Below are 18,403 nucleotides of genomic sequence, written 5' to 3'. Positions count from 1 at the left end.
ATCATAAATATATGGCTCATAATAAACTTTTCACATAAAAGGTAAGAAATCTTGGGTACCAAATGAGCAAAACAAAATCTTATGCAGAAATTTCTTTATGTAAAAGAGGATATATCCAAAAGTTTGTACCAATTATAAGAAATTGCCCTTTTGCATTTTCCAACTAATTTATTTAGAAACAAGATTACAGTTTCTGATGAGGTACTAGTAGATGAATGAATTTGTTTAAAAACCTTAGTATCAGAGCCAATACAGAATTTTAAACACTTCGTGAAAGTCAAGAACCTGAGTTAAAGAAAGTGCATCTAGTCTTAACATTATAGAAATATACCTCAATTTCTATTCCTCATTATAGAAATATACCTGAACAATAGACATAATAGACTAAATATAATATGCACAACCAGAAGTCAAATAAAACTTTAATTTAAAGAGAAGATAAATATAAGCAATACTAACCTATAAACTAAATTTGGTTTTAAATATTTCTTTCATAGTATCCATTTATATAAATGATTATGGAAGGGCAAATCCAAAAATTTGGTGCCTAGGTTGAGGAATAAAGAAAATTATAAGAAGATATATTACCCATAGAGAAAAAAAATAGTTACCCATTATAGTAGGGTTAGAGGTTATATCATAAAATACTTTACTTGAGTTTTTTGTGGTTTGCCTCAGATGATTAGTTCAGAGAAATAGATGAGCCAGTACTTACTTAGCTGCTGTGTGTGAAGAATACTGGAGACGACAGGCTTTTGTTTTATTCTACAGGTACTAGATATACTTTTTCAAGGGATATTTTGAGAATGTGGAATCAGATTTAAAGGATAACATTATTTTAAGTTTGAAATTGTCCTTTTCTGTGAAGTTAGTCTATAAATCCCATGGACCTTTTTTTTTACATTACCATGTATTTTTCAAAACTTACTTGAACTTTAACAATTCTGGAAATTTAATTATGTTTTATCCATTCTGAGGTATGAGAATTAGCATATTCATCCAATTCTCATATATATGTGTGCATATGTATATAGATATGTGTATATATATAGATGTATATGTGTATATATATCACCTAAAGGACAAATATACCTTGCTCCCTGCTGTATTTCCTGTATTCAGAACAGTCCCTGGTTCACAGTAAATGTTCAATAAATATTTACTGAATGAATAAATACTTAACTGTGTATCTGAACCATTTTATAATGTGTTATTTTTCCTTCCCACTTAATATTTTACAGAAATGTATTAAATATTATACTTTTGATATATAATACAAGAAGAAGTTCTGTATCTGGTACATGAGTTAAAATTAGAATGATCTATTTACACCCGTTACTTTTTTTATTATAATTTTTCACGTAGTATGTTAACTATCAGTTTTAAATAATTTGACGTATATCGTAACATTTATAGGTACATCTTTAAGAAAATTGCTGTTTCAGATGCCGTTATTTATATATAGGCCTGTTCTCATGAAATAGTGTATTTTCTCTATTTTTCTGAATTTCAAAAGTCCCTTACAAATGACGAATTTTTGTTTTGTTTTGTTTTGGAAATAGCAAGTGTTTACCCAGATTTCTTTCACTAAGTGTTACAGAATAGGCGAAAGTACCCATCCTTCTTTACATAAAAATTAATTGCATCACAAGAACTAAGCTCCAGTGCATTACAAATAAAATGAATGTATTCTTAAATAATTTAGTGCATTAAGGTTTGACTGCAGTGTTTGGGAAGGCAAGTTTTACATTGATTTTAACTCAAAATTAGTCACTAGGAGTCTGAACCTGAGCAGGAATTGGATGGTGAACTGGTGTCCCTTGGAAAAGGGTAAAGATACGGTTAAGATGCACAAAACAATATACTTTTGTTTGAAGGCAGTTTTAGTTTTATAAATATCAATGACATTTTAAGAATATAATTATTATATGTTCAGAAATTTATTAATTGTTGCCATATCCCAGAAAAGAATTTGCATTTTATAAGTATATAATCTTACGGTCACTTCTTCTGAATGCACTCATATAGCTAACAGAGAATTCTCATTTTTATGTCTCTTTAGTGGACATTTTTTCCCTATGTTCCACTTTTAGTAGATTTCCATTACTGCAGATATCTCACTTAGCTTTTAGAATGTTTGAATATATTTGCTAATATATGCTTGTATTGTATTAATCTACTGTAATTCTTAAATAGATTTCTAGCAATTAATTTGAGATAGAAAAAACAGCCATGCTACCATTTTTTTTCTTTATGAGGACATGTGGAATGCTTTCAAAGCTTAAACCATTATCTTTTGATGACTGACTGGGGGAACTTGGGTTCCTTCATCCCTTAGCATTGTATAAACGCATTATCCAGATCTTCACATTATATTGCTAATTCCTAATAAACAACCTTTCTGTACTTGCAAGGCATTAACCAAAGCCATGAATTCGCCTTGTAACTATGCTTGTCATTTAAACGGTCTGTCTATATTCTATATTCCTATTTCACGCTCAACTTTTATAATTAGACACTTTTTGCCTAAAATCAATATTAGGCTTACAAGGATGCTTAGCGGATAGGGCAACAGTGGAAGATTTTGCAGCTCAAAACTGCTCAGTATGCAGCTAATTAATTTATTCAGATAGGCCTAATCCATTTTCTGTTTGTATGTGACGAGTGAGCTCCCGTCTTTCTGCCACATAAATGACCTTAAAAAGAAAATGACCTTAAGTTTTCAAGAGTAAATTTGGAGTACAGAGCCAGATGAGAGAAATCCTCAATCGAAACTGGACTCCCCTGTCTCATGGTCTTCTCATTTGGTGACTGACTAGGAGAACTTGGGTCATCCTTTGGTATCGTTTAACTGCATTTTCCAGATCATCACGTTATATTGCTAATTCCTGATTAACAGCCGTTTGTACTCCTGCACAGCAAGCTGAGGGTAGCCTTGGTGTTCCCTCTCCGAATATAACCCCAACCCAGTCTTTTGACCTTCAGTCTGTGATGCGCTTTCATTTGTCACTGGGGCCAACGTGGTGTGTAAATGGGCGGCAGATCTGGTGGCACTTCCATTGGGTGAACTTTGGGGAGAGTCCAGGATGTGCATGCATTGGGTGGAGAGGCTGCGGCAGCACAGTGAAGTTAGCGCGGCCAACTGCAGGAAGCCATGCTTCACTGCACCCTTCATGGAAGCGGGCATCCTCGCCCAGTCCTTGTTACCCACGGGCCAGTTCCTGAGGAAAAGGCCGGCAGGTAGGTTCTCAGTGCACGGAGATGTTCCCGGGGAGTCCCCTCCAGCGACTCTGACACAAATCCCCTCTCTCCCGGCCCTCGCCATCCTCCTCCCCTCCCTCCCTCCGAGGCCTCTTCACGACGTGCACACGCAGCCCGCGCGACAGACGCTGCAGAAGGCGGCCTCAACGTCCCCGCCCCCGCGTGCGCGCCCCCGCGCCCTCCCGTCGGTCGTTCGGGCCTCGGCGCGCCGCCGGCTGCACTCGCGCCCACCCCGCAGCACACCTCGGCGGCGGCGGGCGGCGCGGGGGAGGGGAAGGCGCCGGGAGGTAGGCCTGGGCTGCCGGCCGGCCGCGGCGGCGCGCACGCAGGCCTCGCCTCCCGGGCCTTCTCCTCACGCCGGCCGCCGGGCGGGCGCGCACGCCGAGTGACGCTCGGAGGAGGAAGCGCAGCCCCTTTCCCCTCCCTCGCTGCCCCTGGCCCAGCGGGAGCCCCCCCAGTGCGCCTGTGCGGAGGCCTACTTGATTATGTGTGCCCTCTTCGGGCTCCAGCGTTAGCGGCCGGGTGGAGGTGGGGAGGGAAGACGACGAGGAGGAGGAGGAGGCGGAGGAGGCGGTGGAGGGGAGGTGGGGGGAGTCAGCAAGGACATGGCTCCTGACTCCTGTGCGGAACGTGAGTGACTGAGCGGCAAAGCCCGAGTGAGCGAGCGGCCGAGCGGCGGGCGGGGGCCGGGGCGCCGGGAAGGGAGCGGGGGCGCGGGCGGCTGTGCGGGGGGAAGCACTAATCGGCTTGCATGTGTTTTTTAATGGTCCCCCCAACTCCCTCTTAGATGGTCTCTAGCGACCGGCCCGTGTCACTGGAGGACGAGGTCTCCCATAGTATGAAGGAGATGATTGGAGGCTGTTGCGTTTGCTCAGACGAGAGAGGCTGGGCCGAAAACCCGCTGGTTTATTGCGACGGGCACGGCTGCAGTGTCGCGGTGCATCAAGGTAAACACCCAACCGCCCGCCGGGCCGGACCCGGCCTGCGCCCAACCGTCACCGCTTCCCCCACCTTGGCAGCAACTGCCAGTTCCCCTTCCGCCCCTCCCCCGCCCCGCCCCGCCCCTCCCCCGCCCCGCCCCCGCCGGTCCGCGGCCCGGGATTGACTCGGAGGGTCGGCGGCGGGGCGGAGGGGGTGTGGGCTGTGCATGTGGGAGAAAGTGCGTGTGGCCTGGCCTGTCATGTGGCGCTGCGCTCACTCTCTCAAGTGTCATTTGGCCGCCGCCTGCGCCCGGAGCTGCGGGGCTGGAGACTTTGTGGGGCGGTGGTTGGAGGCAGGGGGGCGCGGGGGCGCTGGGCGGACGCCCCTCGGTCGTGTCCCCGTGGCTGTGGGTTTGGGGACGTGGAGAGCCCTCCCCCTCGCCCGGCCGCTCCTGTCTGCCGCAGTGTGTCTGGAGACTTCCTGTGGCATGGAGTCAGGCTCGGGAGCGCCACGCGCTGCGCGGGGGCGGGGGCGGGGGGCCGCCTGGCCGCCTGCGATGGCGGAGGGGAGGCGCCCGCTGCGGCCCCCCGAGCCTGCTGGCGGCGACCCTGCGGCTGCGGACCGGGAGCGCCCGGCGGGGAAGACGGCGGAGAACGCCGCCGCGGTCGCGCCGCTGCGGGCAGGGCTGGCTGGGCTGAGCCGCTCTGGGCCGGCGGAGGAGGCTGTTCTGGGGCTGCAGCAGGCCACTTCCTCAGCTTAAGGGACGGAGAGAAGAGCAGGTGGTGGTGCAGCCAGTGACTTGGCGAGCATCTTAGTTTATTTCTGGGTGTTTCCATTCGGTGAGTTTTTCGGATATACAGGAAAGCCGAGGAGGACGCCAGCGAGGTAGTCTTCTGGCCGTTAAAGTTTCTGACTCCATTTCATGGGGTAAGGAATTGAGGCTGAAACAACCTAGAGAGGTTTTTGGTGGCTTTAGACTCTCCCTGTAATTCACAACCCGCCCACCATCCCATTTCTGAATCTGGCCTAGAGTGATGGAGATGTTGTTTAGAAGTGTGTTGGAAAGGACACTGCCAAATGAGAGAGGAAAGTCTGAGCCTAAGGGTCTCAAGTCATTTTTGTAGAATGGAATCTCCCAACTGGGAAGGGAGACTTAGGCGGTAGCGATGTAACAACCTGAGAAGGCTGTCATTCCCAGTTTCTTTCAAAGAAGAGCAGAGTTGCCCACCTTCCGTTTTTAAGGAGTGAAAACAGTGTATTGAAACTGATTTTGAGGTCTTCGACTCGTATATAGTATTTCTGTTACGGTGTTCAGTGGCATTTTGGAGGTGTTTTTATGAATTGGATGATACCTTATCAACTTTTGATAAGTAATCTCATTTCCCAATATAGAAAATCCTCATTTAAGTCTTAAACTTTCCTCTCTAGAAGTACTTCTGATTTTAAATATAAGTTTTTGGACACTGATGCTGTGTTTCTTGGTGGATACAACCTTTTTACTTTGACATATTTACAAATTTTGAAAGGGGTTAGAAGTTTAGCTTTTGGAGTTTTAAAAATTTGTGCTGCTTTTATAGTCTTTAAGTCCTTTCCAATATTTAAGATGTTTTCAAGTTTAAGCAAGCTCATGCAAGAATGTCAATTGGATATTAGTATGTTTAGGTTTTTGAGAAAATTTCAATTTTGAGTTAAATATTAATATAAAAACAGTTTTTTAAACAACTAGACTGTGATGATGTGTGATATATACTAATCACTTGTTGGAACATTCACATACTTTTGAAAATTAATACGCTCTTTACTTTTTTTGTAATGGTTTTATTGAAATGTAACCACATACTATACAATTCACCCATTTAAAGTGTACGATGTACTGGTTTTTATTATGTTCATAGACTTTTGCATCCATTACCACAATCAATTTTAGTACATTTTCATCACCCTAACAAGAAACCCTGGACCCATTAGCAGTTACTCCCCATTTCTTCCCAACTCCCTCAGCTCTAGGCAACCGATGGTCTACTTTCTGTCTCTATAGATTTGCCTATTTGTAAATGGAAGCATTTCACTTTTAACGTTACATTTCATTTTCTTTTCTGCAATATCTGATGCTCATTCTGAAAGATGATTTGGAAATATTTTCATTAGACTTATCTAAAATACTTGCTGTTTAAACTACAGGATATAGGAATGAATTAATGAATTTCCGAGTTATTCTATTAGAGAGAGTAAAACATCTCTCTAATTATATGTTAAGTTTTAGTTAGCATTCTTCCTATCATAAAAGAATAAGTTAAAATTTGTAATATGTATACTTGTTTAAATGAAATAACAAAAGATTGGCATTTTACCATTTTTATTAAAATGTCTCACAATTTTAACTGCGTAATGTATGTGATAAATATAAATGTAAAATGTTTTAATGCTGTACAAAGCAGGTGGTTTACATGGATAGTTTGAGAGGTGATTAGTTTAATAGGGCTTTGAAAGGGTATTTGATTTTCCAGAATTCTTTAAATCTTAAGATATTTTAAAACATTTTATTTCCCAACAGCTTGCTATGGCATTGTTCAGGTACCCACTGGACCATGGTTTTGCAGGAAATGTGAATCTCAGGAGAGAGCAGCCAGAGTGGTAAGGAATGTTTATCACAAACATTAAAATACTTCAGTGAGTGGCTTGGGGTGATGTACACTCATGTTTCAGTTTGAAGGGTTTTCAGTCTTTTGTTCAAATATTGAGTTTGGGCTGAAGATTAACTTGCAGTTTTAACCCGATTTTATAAAATCTGAACAGTAAATTGAACTGCATAAGTATATGTTGATGGATATTTTGAACAGATAAAATATAAAGTTGTATTTGGGTTTTATTAGCCCTACCTACTGGTTTGGAGGTTAAATTGGCTAATCATAGTTAGACTATAATGGCAGTAGCACATAAGGAAGTTATACTGATAATTCTGCTAGGTTTTGTTTTGTTCTTCACAGGAGAATTTAATGACTCATATTTGTTTTACTACATCTGTACATGTATAGTTTAACTTTGAGCGCTCAGCATTTTCAGACATTCAGTCCCTTTGGCACAGCAACATAAAAATCATACTTTTTTACTTGGCTGGCTACCTTCTTTCTGAACACTTTCATAAACCTCCTGTAAGAATGAGGGAGGTGTGTTTATTCTTCATGGCCAAAAGCATTTTTCCAGTTGAACTTCTGGAAATATCAGGGAGTAATAGATCTTATTTTCATTAATCATATAAAAGTATTACCATTTGTAATGTGATAGTTCCTTCCTTTTGTTGTTGACTAGAGAATTTGAAAGAAGGTAGAAAACAAACATTTGAACTTCTCTAACTACATGAATAGCAAAATCCAAAGCTTTTATTTTTGCCTGGGCAATTTTTGATCAGTAGAAATAATGGCTGAGTAGCTTATCCAGGATTTTGAAACTCAGAGCAGTATTCTGTTGATATGTTTTGTGTGTGAGAATGCACCATAGCAGAATTACGGCTATTGTTCGAGTGTTAGAATGATGAGGATTAGCTAATGGAGGATGAAATCAATCATAAAAATTTTAGGACTTGGCGAAGTATGTGTAGGTCTGCTCTTTGCTTTTTTTCCCCTCTGTGTAGCATGGTTTGGGTTGATGGGTCACCAAGCAAAGGAAGTTACTCTTTAATTTATTAGTAAACACTGACAGTAAGGTAAGGCTGTTCCAGGCGGTGTCACGTTAGCTTCAAGGCCAGACAAAGACTAGAAAATAGAAAGGTGTGTATCAAGAGAAGGGGGATAAAGAGGTCACGAATGGAGAGTGGTAGAATGCCAGCGTTATTTGCCTCAAATGCCACTTGTTGCCTGTTCTTTATTCCTTTATCCTCTCTGAAGGTAGGGTCACAATGTCAAGGTGAGTAAGGTAGTTATCTTAAAAGGTATATTGGAGGACACATGTTGTTTCAGCTTTATTTGGTGGGATGTGGGGGCCATTAAAGGTTTTAAAAGAAGAGGCTCAACGTCCTCTAAATTCCTGTAATGTGCAGTTATAAAAGGTAGGGTCCTTTGTAAGAAACACACTCACTCCAATCTTAAATAAGCAATGAAAGGGCATTTTATTGTAAGGATATAGAAGCCAAGAACCGTATCGTGGAAATATGTCCATGACTTAAAAAGGGAATTGAATTAGTCATAATCTTATTTCTGCTTTTCTCTGTGTCTGCATCATTCTTTTCCTTTCTACACATTTTCTCTGCTACTTAATCAAACAATCGTTAGCTAACTTTTTTTACTGTTTACTATCTGTTAGATACTGTGCTGAATGTTCCATACCAGTTATTTCTTTTAACCATCCTATCAAATCTATGAGATAGATAACTCTTATTCTCATTTTATGGATATAGACATGATAATTTTAAGAGAAATATATATCTAGTTGGAGTTTGGGCTGTGATTAAGCTCTCAACCACAGTGTGATATATTGCTCCTGTGGTAAAAGATGGCCATACTTCAGCTCCTAAAATTTTCAGTCTCCTGTCTCAAGAGACTAAATCTCAGTTGAGATCTCATATTCTTTTGGGGGAAGAAAACTTTGGCTTGGCTTGGATGAGGTGCCTAGCTCTGGACCAATTAGCCATGGCTAGACAATAGGGTTGAGTTGCTCAGATACAGGGAGATCTCTGTGGGTTTGGGATAGCTCACTTCTCAGAGAAAGGGGAATTACAAGCTGGTGTTACGTTGACAGACATTGAAGAGTAAAAATCCAGAAAAGTAAAGCAGTATTTTCAGACAAGTTGTTTGGTAGCATATAGAATGAATTTGAAAGGGGAGGTTTGAAACTGAAGGACTTAGGATGCTGTTACTATAAAAATATGAGTGTAGAAAGGAAGGTTGGGAGCATTTTGAAGGATGAAATGACAAATGGATAAAGGAAAGGGAATAATCAAAGATAATTCTAAGATGTCAAGGTTGATCACTCTGGAGTGTTGATACCCCTAATAGTAATAGAGTAGTAATAATAGAGGAGGAGAGCAGATTTGAAGAGTCGGGAAAGTTCTGTTTTGGACATGTTGGTTTTGATGCTGCTAGGATTTTCCATTGGAAATTTAGGATTAAAATAATGGAGTCAAGTTTGAGTTGGAGCTGCGTAGAAGGAAGGCTGGGAATCAAATGACATTTTTTGTTAGAGAAAAGAAAAGTGAAGATGGCACTGCGGTGAATATCCACCGAGGAAGGGTAATGAGTAGGCAGACAAGGGGAACCTGCAGAGTGCAGCAGCACACACAGTTGGTTTTTCTGAAAAGAATAGTTGATAGGGACATTGCTACCAAGGATGCTGAAGGGCTAGGAGAGGTTCTTGAGACAGTGGCTGTAGTTCCCTGGTGTGGGCAGAACCCTAGTTATAGGGCGTTGAAGAGAGTGGAGGTTGTAAGATTAGATTGAGTGTTGAAAAAGTAAGGAAAAAGGAAAATAAGGAAAAAGGAAAATAAAAATAGTTGATTCACCTCAAGTGAATATGTAGTTTTGCTAGAAAATTTTTGTTAAGACTTTACACTATTTGCTAACTATTATCATAGTGGTTAGAGGTTCAGTTACTGATGACTATTTTTGTATTTACTGTGTATTTGTTCTTAATTACCACAGCCTGAAGAGATTTATTAGAAATTTCATTTGTATAATTTTAATGAGATAGAGGATATTTTAGATTTTAAATATTCTACTTTGAACACATGTTGAGAATGGATTGTGCAAAAAATAAAATGGCCCAAAGCCCATTAAGAATTTGCATTATTTAGGTATTGCTCTTCTAGCTCTAAATGAAAGACCCTTCCTTTCCTTCTGGGGGTGAGCTGTAACTTTCTGCTGTTGCTCTGCCTTTTTTTCTCACAGTTCTTCCTGGCTTCTTACATCGTTAGGGAGAAACTGTTGGATGGAATGAAAACCAAGGTTTTAGGGGTTCATCTAGGGTTGCATCGTTTTATTTTTTAATTTGTGCATAATGAAGATATGTAATGCAAATAAATTGCTATCAATCTGTAAAACCATAAGAATTATATACCTAACTATATTAATTATGTATTTATATTTAATTCTAATTAAAGTTATGTTAATATACATTTAATTATCACAAATAGTTCTGAACAATATAGAACATAAAATGAATATCTGTGTGTTCCCTACCCAGAATGAACAATTGTCACTTCTTCATATTTACTTCAGATCTTCTTCTTTTTTTCCCCCCCCGAGGAAGATTAGCCCTCAGCTGACATCTGCTGCCAATCCTCCTCTTTTTGATGAGGAAGACTGGCCCTGGGCTAACATCGGTGCCCATCTTCCTCTAGTTTATATGTGGGACACCTGCCACAGCATGGCTTGCCAAGTGGTGCCATGTCTGCACCCAGGATCCCAACCTGTGAACCCCAGGCTGCTGAAGCGGAACGTGCACACTTAACTGCTGCACCACTGGGCTGGCCCCTGCTTCAGATCTTCTGCTTAAAAAGAATAATAAATTAAAAAATTAAGTTGAAGTGCTTTCTTTTTTTTTTTTTTTTAAGATTGGCACCTAAGCTAACATCTGTTGCCAATCCCTTTTTTTTTCCTTCTTCTTGTTCTCCCCAAAGCCCCCCAGTACATAGTTGTATATTGTAGTTGTAGGTCCTTCTGGTTGTGCTATGTGGGACGCTGCCTCAGCATGGCTTGCTGAGCAGTGCCATGTCCACACCCAGGATCCAAACCAGCGAAACCCTGGGCCACCGAAGTAGAGCATTCGAACTTAACCACTCAGCCATGGGGTGGGCCCTGAGTTGAGGTACTTTTTGTACTCTCCCCAGTCTGAGTCAGCCATTTATCCTTTTAGTGTAGGGCCCCTCTGTATATTTTTTTCTTTCCAGATTTGTTGTGATGTAATTGATATATAACATATTAGTTTAGGGTATACAACATAATGATCTGGTATATGTATATATTGCAAAATGATTACCACAATGAGGTTAGTTAACATCCAGCACCTCACATAGTTGCAAATTTTTTTTCTTTTGACGAGAACTTTTAAGATTTAGTCTCTTGGCAACTTTCAAATACACAGTACAGCATTGTTAACTATAGTTACCATGCTGTACATTAGATCCACAGAACTTGCTCATCTTGTAACTTATGACCACCTTTACCCATTTCCCCCACCCACCACCCACTGCCTCTGGCAACCACCAATCTGTTCTCTGTTTGGATTCCACATATAAATGGTCTCAAGTAATATTTGTCTTTCTCTGTCTGACTTGTTACACTTAGCATAATGCCCTCAGGGGCCACCTGTGTTGTCACAAATGTCAAGATTTCCTTTTTTATGGCCGAATAACATTCCATTGTGTGTGTGTGTATGTGTGTGTATATATATAATTTTGGTCTCTTGGATGCTAGTTTGAATTCTAGGTTAATAGTTGTTTTCCTGTAACTAAAGATTTTATTCCAGTTTGTCTTTTGGTATCTGTTTGTGCTAATAGGAAATTTATTTATTTATTTATTTTTAAAAAATTTTTTTTATTATTTTTTTTTTAAAGATTTTTTTTTTAATTTTCTTCCTTTTTCTCCCCAAAGCCCCCCAGGACATAGTTGTATATTCTTCGTTGTGGGTCCTTCTAGTTGTGGCATGTGGGATGCTGCCTCAGCGTGGTTTGATGAGCAGTGCCGTGTCCGCGCCCAGGATTCGAACCAACGAAACACTGGGCCGCCTGCAGCGGAGCGCGCGAACTTAACCACTCGGCCACGGGGCCAGCCCCAGCTAATAGGAAATTTATTGACAGTCTATTTATCCTGCTTGAGAGTTGATCTGCTTTTTTATTCTGAGGACTCAGCATTTTTCTTGTATTTTGGAAAACTTTCTGCTCCATCTCTTCAAGTATTGTCACCTTCCCATTATACTTTTCTTCTCCTGTAAGTGTGTGTGTGTACTTTGGTGTGTGCTTGTGATTCTCTTTCTTTTCTTCATGCTTTTAGTTTCTCTTTCGTATTTTCTGTCTTGTTTATGCATTATGGATAATCTCTTTAGCTCTGTCTTCAAATTCATGCTTATTGTTAATCCAATCAGTGAATTTTTTTTCTGAGTAAATTATATCTAGAATTTCTATTGTTTTTATTTTTCAGTTGGCTTCATTTTTCATAGTATCTTGCTATTATTGCCTTAATGATTATATTCTGTCCTTTATTTATTTGAACATTTAAACTATATTTTAAAACTCCTCGAGAGATTTTGGAATTCTTTCATCTCTTTTGTTAACTCTGGTGGTAGATATCTTCATGTACTTTGTAATTTTTGATTGTGAGCTAATCTTCAGGAGTTGTCTTCCTTGGGCTCTTGTTCCTCTAACCTGGGTTTGTGAAGATGCTGCTGTGGGGAGTTTTTGCATTTGCTTTGCATCTTTTAAGAATTGCATTTGACTGCTAGTAACAAAGACTAGATTATAGTGGTTTCTACAAATTAGGAATTTACAAATACTTTTATTTAAAGGGAGTTCGGAATTTTAAAGCTTTTTTGACAGCTCTGTGAAGTCATTAGGGATCAGACATTTTCTGTCTTCCTGCTGTACCAACCTTAGTGCGTGGTTTTCGTTTTCGGGGTTGTCCAGCAGTCACAGCATGGCAGCTGGAACTGCAGTCATTGTGACTGCAGAAACAAGGGGGAGGGTAAGGTTAAAGACGGTTCTCCTCCCACCTGAGTTATCCTCTTAAACAAGTTTTCCTGGAAGCCCCACTCAACAATTTTTGCTTAATGTTACTGGCTTTTAATTTTAGGGATTGCAAAATATAAGCCCATTGATGAACTGAATAAAGTCAGAGTTCTGTTAGTATGGAAGAAGGGGAAAATGATTTGGGGTTGTTAAGCAGCAGACTCTGTCACAGTTTGCTTAATGGCCTTCATTGCTCCAGAGCAGTTTTTAAGTTTTGTTTCTTGATGTGGCTCCTGGCACCCTTTAGATAGTGGATTTTGGGCCCCACACTGTCTCAGCATAGGCTTGAGTTTCCTGTTTTTCTGGAGTGACTCTTCTATTCATGTCCAGAATAGCCGTCTCACTTCGGTGCAGCTTCTCTAGTCTTAGTGGTCCAGGCCATGTTTTTCTGGGAGAGATTCTGCTTTGGTGGTGGGATAGGCCCTTACCAGCGCTGGTCCTTACGCAGGGAACCAAGTTGGAGCTTTTCTGTACCTCTAAGGTCTGTGCTAGTGTCAGACTCAACCCAACCTCTAAGGCTTGTGTTAGGTTTGATATCTTCATTGACTGCCTCAGTTTCCACTGATGTTTGTTCTGTTAGCTTTTAAGTTCTTTTTTATTTCTGCCACTTGGAGATTTACCTTTATCTACATAATTAAAAATTGTTTAAAATTTACTTGTCTCTGACTTCTGAGTGCAAGAAGCCAGGATAGGGTGTCTCCACTTCCCTTTGTAAAAAATATTGTATATAACTTTTTTCTTTTTTTTATAAGGAAGTTTTATTTTATTTATTTATTTTTTGGTGAGGAAGATTGGCCCTGAGCTAACATCTGTTGCCCATCTTCCTCTTTTTGCTTGAGGAAGATTGTCCTTGAGCTAACATCTGTGCCAGTCTTCCTTTATTTTGTGTGTAGGATGCTGCCGCAGCATGGCTTGAGGAGCGGTGTGTATGTCTGAGCCTGGGATCCAAACTGGCCAACCCTGGGCCATTGAAGTGAAGTGTGCAAACTTAATCACGACACCACTGGGCTGGCCCCTAAAACCTTTTTCTTTTTACTTCTGTATAAGCTTTTTAGCCTGTATGCTTTAAATAGAATGCCTTCAAAGTTAAACATTTTCTTTTTTCTCTTACTGCTGATTCATATCTAATATTTGCTTTTAAATTCATCATAGCGTCCTAAGTTCCTGTAGCTTTGAAAGAGGTGATTTTAAAAAGTTAACAGATTTAGAGCTTTCCACCATAGATGAAATAGCAAATAGCTAATTTCTCGTCTCTCTTCTTGAATTCCTTTCTCTTTCTCTAAGAAAAAGCCCAGCATAACGGCTGACATGAAGTAGGTGCTTGCTACTTGCTTGTATCCTTTTCTATCCTGGCTACATAACTAGTAAGAGAAATGAAAACGTAGGAGTACATTGATGTGTTGCTCAGCATATGGTACCTGTGTATTCCATTTTTTGTTTAGATTTAATTTTTATGTTTATGAAGGTGGTAAATGCACATAGTTGAAGTCAGGTAGTACCAAAAGCTTCTCTCACACGCAAAAGAATACCTTGCTGCTGGGCTCTTGAACCCTCATGTCAGTCCTCAGAGGTAACTGCTTCTGGCTGTTCCTTCTATTTACTGCTGTATTTCTAAAAGGAATGTATAAGCAGCCATTCTTGATGTATCAGTTTTAGATGTTGCCTTTCAGTATACCACAAATTTTGGTTAAATCAGTAGTGTTAAACAGCAGTATTTATGTTGTTATGACTATTTAAATATTTTGTTTGTTTCTGAGCCAAAAAGTGTACTGTGATTGTTTTCTTGTGTTAATTATTTTTAGTAATTGTCTTTTATTTTCTTTTTCCTTGTGTTCTTTATTTAAGGCTAAATCTTTATATGCCCTCTAGTTGCTTCTTCATATAATCTTCTATTTGGTTTTGAATGAAGTAGTCTATAAATTCAATTTTCTTAAGTTGAATTTTCCTTTTCTTCTCTTTACCTTTTCCTCTCCTGCTCTCTTCTTTCCTCCTCCCTTCCCTTTCTCTTTCCTTCCCACTCCTCTCCTCTCCTTTCCTGTCTCCTCTCCTTCTGCCTTTCTTCTCCTCTCTCTCTTGCTCTTTTCCTCCTTCTTCCACTTCCCTCTTCCCCCTTTCCTTTTTAAACGAAAGGATACCTTCCTCTGGGTACCAGCTCCCTCCTCCCATCTGGGCTGATTTCTCTTTAAGCTTGGAGCTTCACTGTCATCTTGGGAGTTTCTTTGCTTCTTGCTTATTTTGGATTCCCTGTTTTTTAACCCCCCTGTCCCCTATTTCTTCATCTTTAATGGTTTATTTCCTTATTTTGGTGGGCACATCTTTTAGCAGCTTTGTAGGAAAAGGTGCATGAGAAATAAATTTTTTAAGGTTTTGCATGTTGGATAAAATTGGTAGCTTTATTATCTCACTTGATTGATAGTTTGGCTGAATATAGAATTCTTGGTTGGAAATCATTTTCCTTCAGAATTTTAAAGATATTTCTCCTTTGCCTATTAGCTTTCAGTTTTTCTGTTAAGAAGTCCATCGAAGTTCTATTTCTCATCCTTTGTATTTGATTGTTCTTTCTGAGTTTAGTATTTCTTCTTTATCTGGGTTATTTCTGATATTTTTCATGGTAGTGTGCTTTCCGTCCTTCATTGTACTGAGTACACAGTGACCCTTTCAATTTGGTAAATCATGTTAGGGAATATGAGTTCAGTTAAGGGAAATTTTTTTTTGAATTATGTCTTTGATAATTTCCTCACTTCTGTTGTCATTGTTACTTTTTCTGTATGTTTCTTTATTTGCATATTGGACCTTTTGAGCTAATCTTCTGATTTTGTATATTTTGTATATTTTTAATCTATTTTTTATATTTTGCTCTACTTTCTGAGGCAATTACTTATATATTTTCCTACCCTTCACTTAAATTTCTAACTTCTATTATACTTTTAATTTCCAAGGGCTCCTCTGTGCTCTCTGAATGTTCCTTATTTTCCGTCTTGTGTTTTTGTTTCTTGGATGCAATATCTTAACTTTATGAAGATAGGAATCAGAGGGTGATTGTTTTTCAGTTTTCCGAAGTTTTCTTCTGCTCTTGGGACTCTTCCTCAGAGTTCCTTTTTCCTGTTGGTTTTGGCCTGTCTTATTAGAGACTTTGCTTAAAAGTCTAGTGACTCTCGGTCATCTGTTTGAATTTGGACAAGCGCTTGATGAGTTGATTGGAAGCTCTGTGTGTATGGGCAGGGTTATTGGCTTATTGGCTTCTCTGTAAGTGATACAGCTGGGTTCTTTTATTAGAAGCCCACCAACTGGCTAGTTTATTCAGAGAAAAATCCTCCAGTCATCTCTTTGGTTATTGACAAGCCTGGTTACCAGTATTCATGAGCCACATGGTTGCTGGAGTTTCACTATTTAGAATTAGATTTTCAATTATTCTTTTTCAGTATGGTACCCCTTTCCTCAGCTGTGGCTGGTATCCCCACGTCCACATTTCCTCTTGTTTATCCTTTCTGCAGTTTTTCAGAGTGGAGGAGAGACAGTTACTTGGTAGTGTGTAGTGGAGAAGGAGATTTGGGCGGGGGGTGGAGGCGGGCAGCGCTGATCCTTTTTCGGATTATGTTCAGTTTCTCTTGTTTGTAGCCTCACCTGAACCCATCCCTCCCACCACTGGGCACGTGCAGTTTCCTGCCCCTGATGCCTGGTTCCTGAAGTCCCTCCAGTTTCTGGTGCTTTGTGGCCTAAGCTACCTTGTTTTTGGGCTTGTCTCACTGCAGCAATCTTTTCTGATCTCCCAAGTCATTGACTACTTGTCTCCTTCCTAACTTCCAAAATTTTATAGCTGTCGTCTTCCCTTATGTTCTTTTTGGTTTTGTGGCTTTATGCCCTTTTATCTCATTTAATGGAGTTTTAGGAAGGAGAGAGGTAGTTTTTTTTTTTTTAATATTCTTTTTTTTTTTTGATTTTATTTTTTCCTTTTTCTCCCCAAAGCCCCCCGGTACATAGTTGTATATTCTTAGTTGTGGGTCCTTCTAGCTGTGGCATGTGGGACGCCGCCCCAGCGTGGCCCGACGAGCAGTGCCACGTCCGCGCCCAGGACCCGAACCAACGAAACACTGGGCCGCCTGCAGCGGAGCGCGCGAACTCAACCACTCGGCCACGGGGCTAGCCCCGAGAGGGGTAGTTTTTAAGTGGAATTAACTACCTGTGGTCTTTTCCCATTTCTTCCAGGGTCTTGTTTTACCTGTTAGCCTCTCCTTTTTACTTTATTTTTTCCCACTCAGCTCGCACACATTTTTGAATCTTCCTATGGATTCTACTTTCCCTTTACATTTTTCACCTTTTTCTTTCCTGTTTAACTAGCAAACTTCCTGGAAGAATAAAACCATAGTTGATATCTCTGCTTCTTCACCTTCTTACTGTAGTTATATTTAATGATTGAGATACAACTTAGTTGTCATTTTAAGCAATAGCATATGAAATCTGCATTTGCTCTAACACTCTCAGCATGGACACTGTCCATTGTCTTTCAGTGACCCTTTTATAAAGATCTGCGTACAAGAAATTCTTTTAATAATTTAGCATCAGGAACATTGTCTCCCTTGAGGATCTGGTATATTTCCTCCTTTTTGATAGCTCTATGATACACATTCTGTTTTTCTTTTTTTTCTGACTACCAGGCAGCCCAGAACCAAATCTGGTCTTTAGTTACATCAGTTATATTAATCTGACTAATAGTCTATTTGTTCCCTTCTCCTCCTCCTGTGGGGCTTAGGACTTCAACCTCTTATCTCTGTTTCTCTGCGTGTTGATTTCATTCTCTCATACTACAGACTCTCTACTTCATGAGGCTGCAACCATGACTGCTGACAGCTCTTGGCTCTCATCTTCCCAGCCCCTTCTACCAGAAGAAGGGGCTCTCTTGAAGAATCGTGGCAAAGACTCTGATTGGCCTGTCTTGGATCATGTACCCACCATCCCTGTGGCTGGAGTGGGGAGGGTACTGTGAATGGCAACCCTCACTAGAACTACATAGTTGGAGTCAGGGGTAAGAGCAGTTTCCCTGAATCAGGGGCGTGTCCCTCATACTGGCTTTCAATGTTCATTTTTCTATTTTTTATTGTTATAATACATGTCCTTTATTTGTAGGCTGTCTCACTAATTTTCTGAATAATTTTAGGTATAAATAAGTATATAAGATAATCACAAACTCCTTTTCATTCACCCTTCAAACAGTTATATTTGGCTCTTAAGTCCACCACTCGGTTGATTTTGCTATTAACTTCAAATGGCCAAATCCAAAATTTTTTCAGTTTTCATTCTACTTGATTTACTTTCAGCATTTAAAACTGATCACTCCATCTTTTTTTTTTTTTTTTAAAAGATTGGCCCTGAGCTAACATATGTTGCCAATATTCTTTTTTAAATTTTCTTCTCCCCAAAGCCCCCCAGTACATAGTTGTATATTCTAGTTGTAGGTCCTTCTACCTCTGCTATGTGGGACACCATCACAGCATGGCTTGATGAGTGGTG

At 40.3% G+C, this 18,403-nt stretch overlaps 1 protein-coding gene across 22 annotated transcripts in view; it reads left to right on the top strand.

Moving 5' to 3' along the window:
* The first annotated feature begins 2,927 nt into the window (after positions 1 to 2,927).
* MLLT10 (MLLT10 histone lysine methyltransferase DOT1L cofactor) overlaps positions 2,928 to 18,403 on the top strand; it is a 258,500-nt gene continuing 243,024 nt past the window's right edge. For 13 of the 22 annotated variants that reach the window (XR_011499305.1, XM_070501161.1, XM_070501156.1 and 10 more), the window contains exons 1-3: positions 3,521 to 3,917; positions 4,049 to 4,208; positions 6,737 to 6,816. Coding sequence is in view for 18 of the 22 variants with exons in the window: in XM_070501161.1 (XP_070357262.1) it covers positions 4,049 to 4,208; positions 6,737 to 6,816 (240 nt within the window). In the remaining 4 variants the exon portion in view is untranslated. Of the gene's footprint in view, positions 3,241 to 3,516; positions 3,918 to 4,048; positions 4,209 to 6,736; positions 6,817 to 17,827; positions 17,919 to 18,403 lie in introns of those variants that run through there. The other 9 variants (XM_070501151.1, XM_070501159.1, XM_044762421.2 and 6 more) reach the window with 9 other exon arrangements.

This window comes from Equus asinus, chromosome 29 (genome assembly GCF_041296235.1).
Source record: "Equus asinus isolate D_3611 breed Donkey chromosome 29, EquAss-T2T_v2, whole genome shotgun sequence".
In the NCBI taxonomy this organism is placed as follows: Eukaryota; Metazoa; Chordata; class Mammalia; order Perissodactyla; family Equidae; genus Equus; species Equus asinus.
The sequence above is the reverse complement of the archived record's forward strand: the minus strand, read 5'-3'. Positions and strand labels throughout refer to the sequence as shown.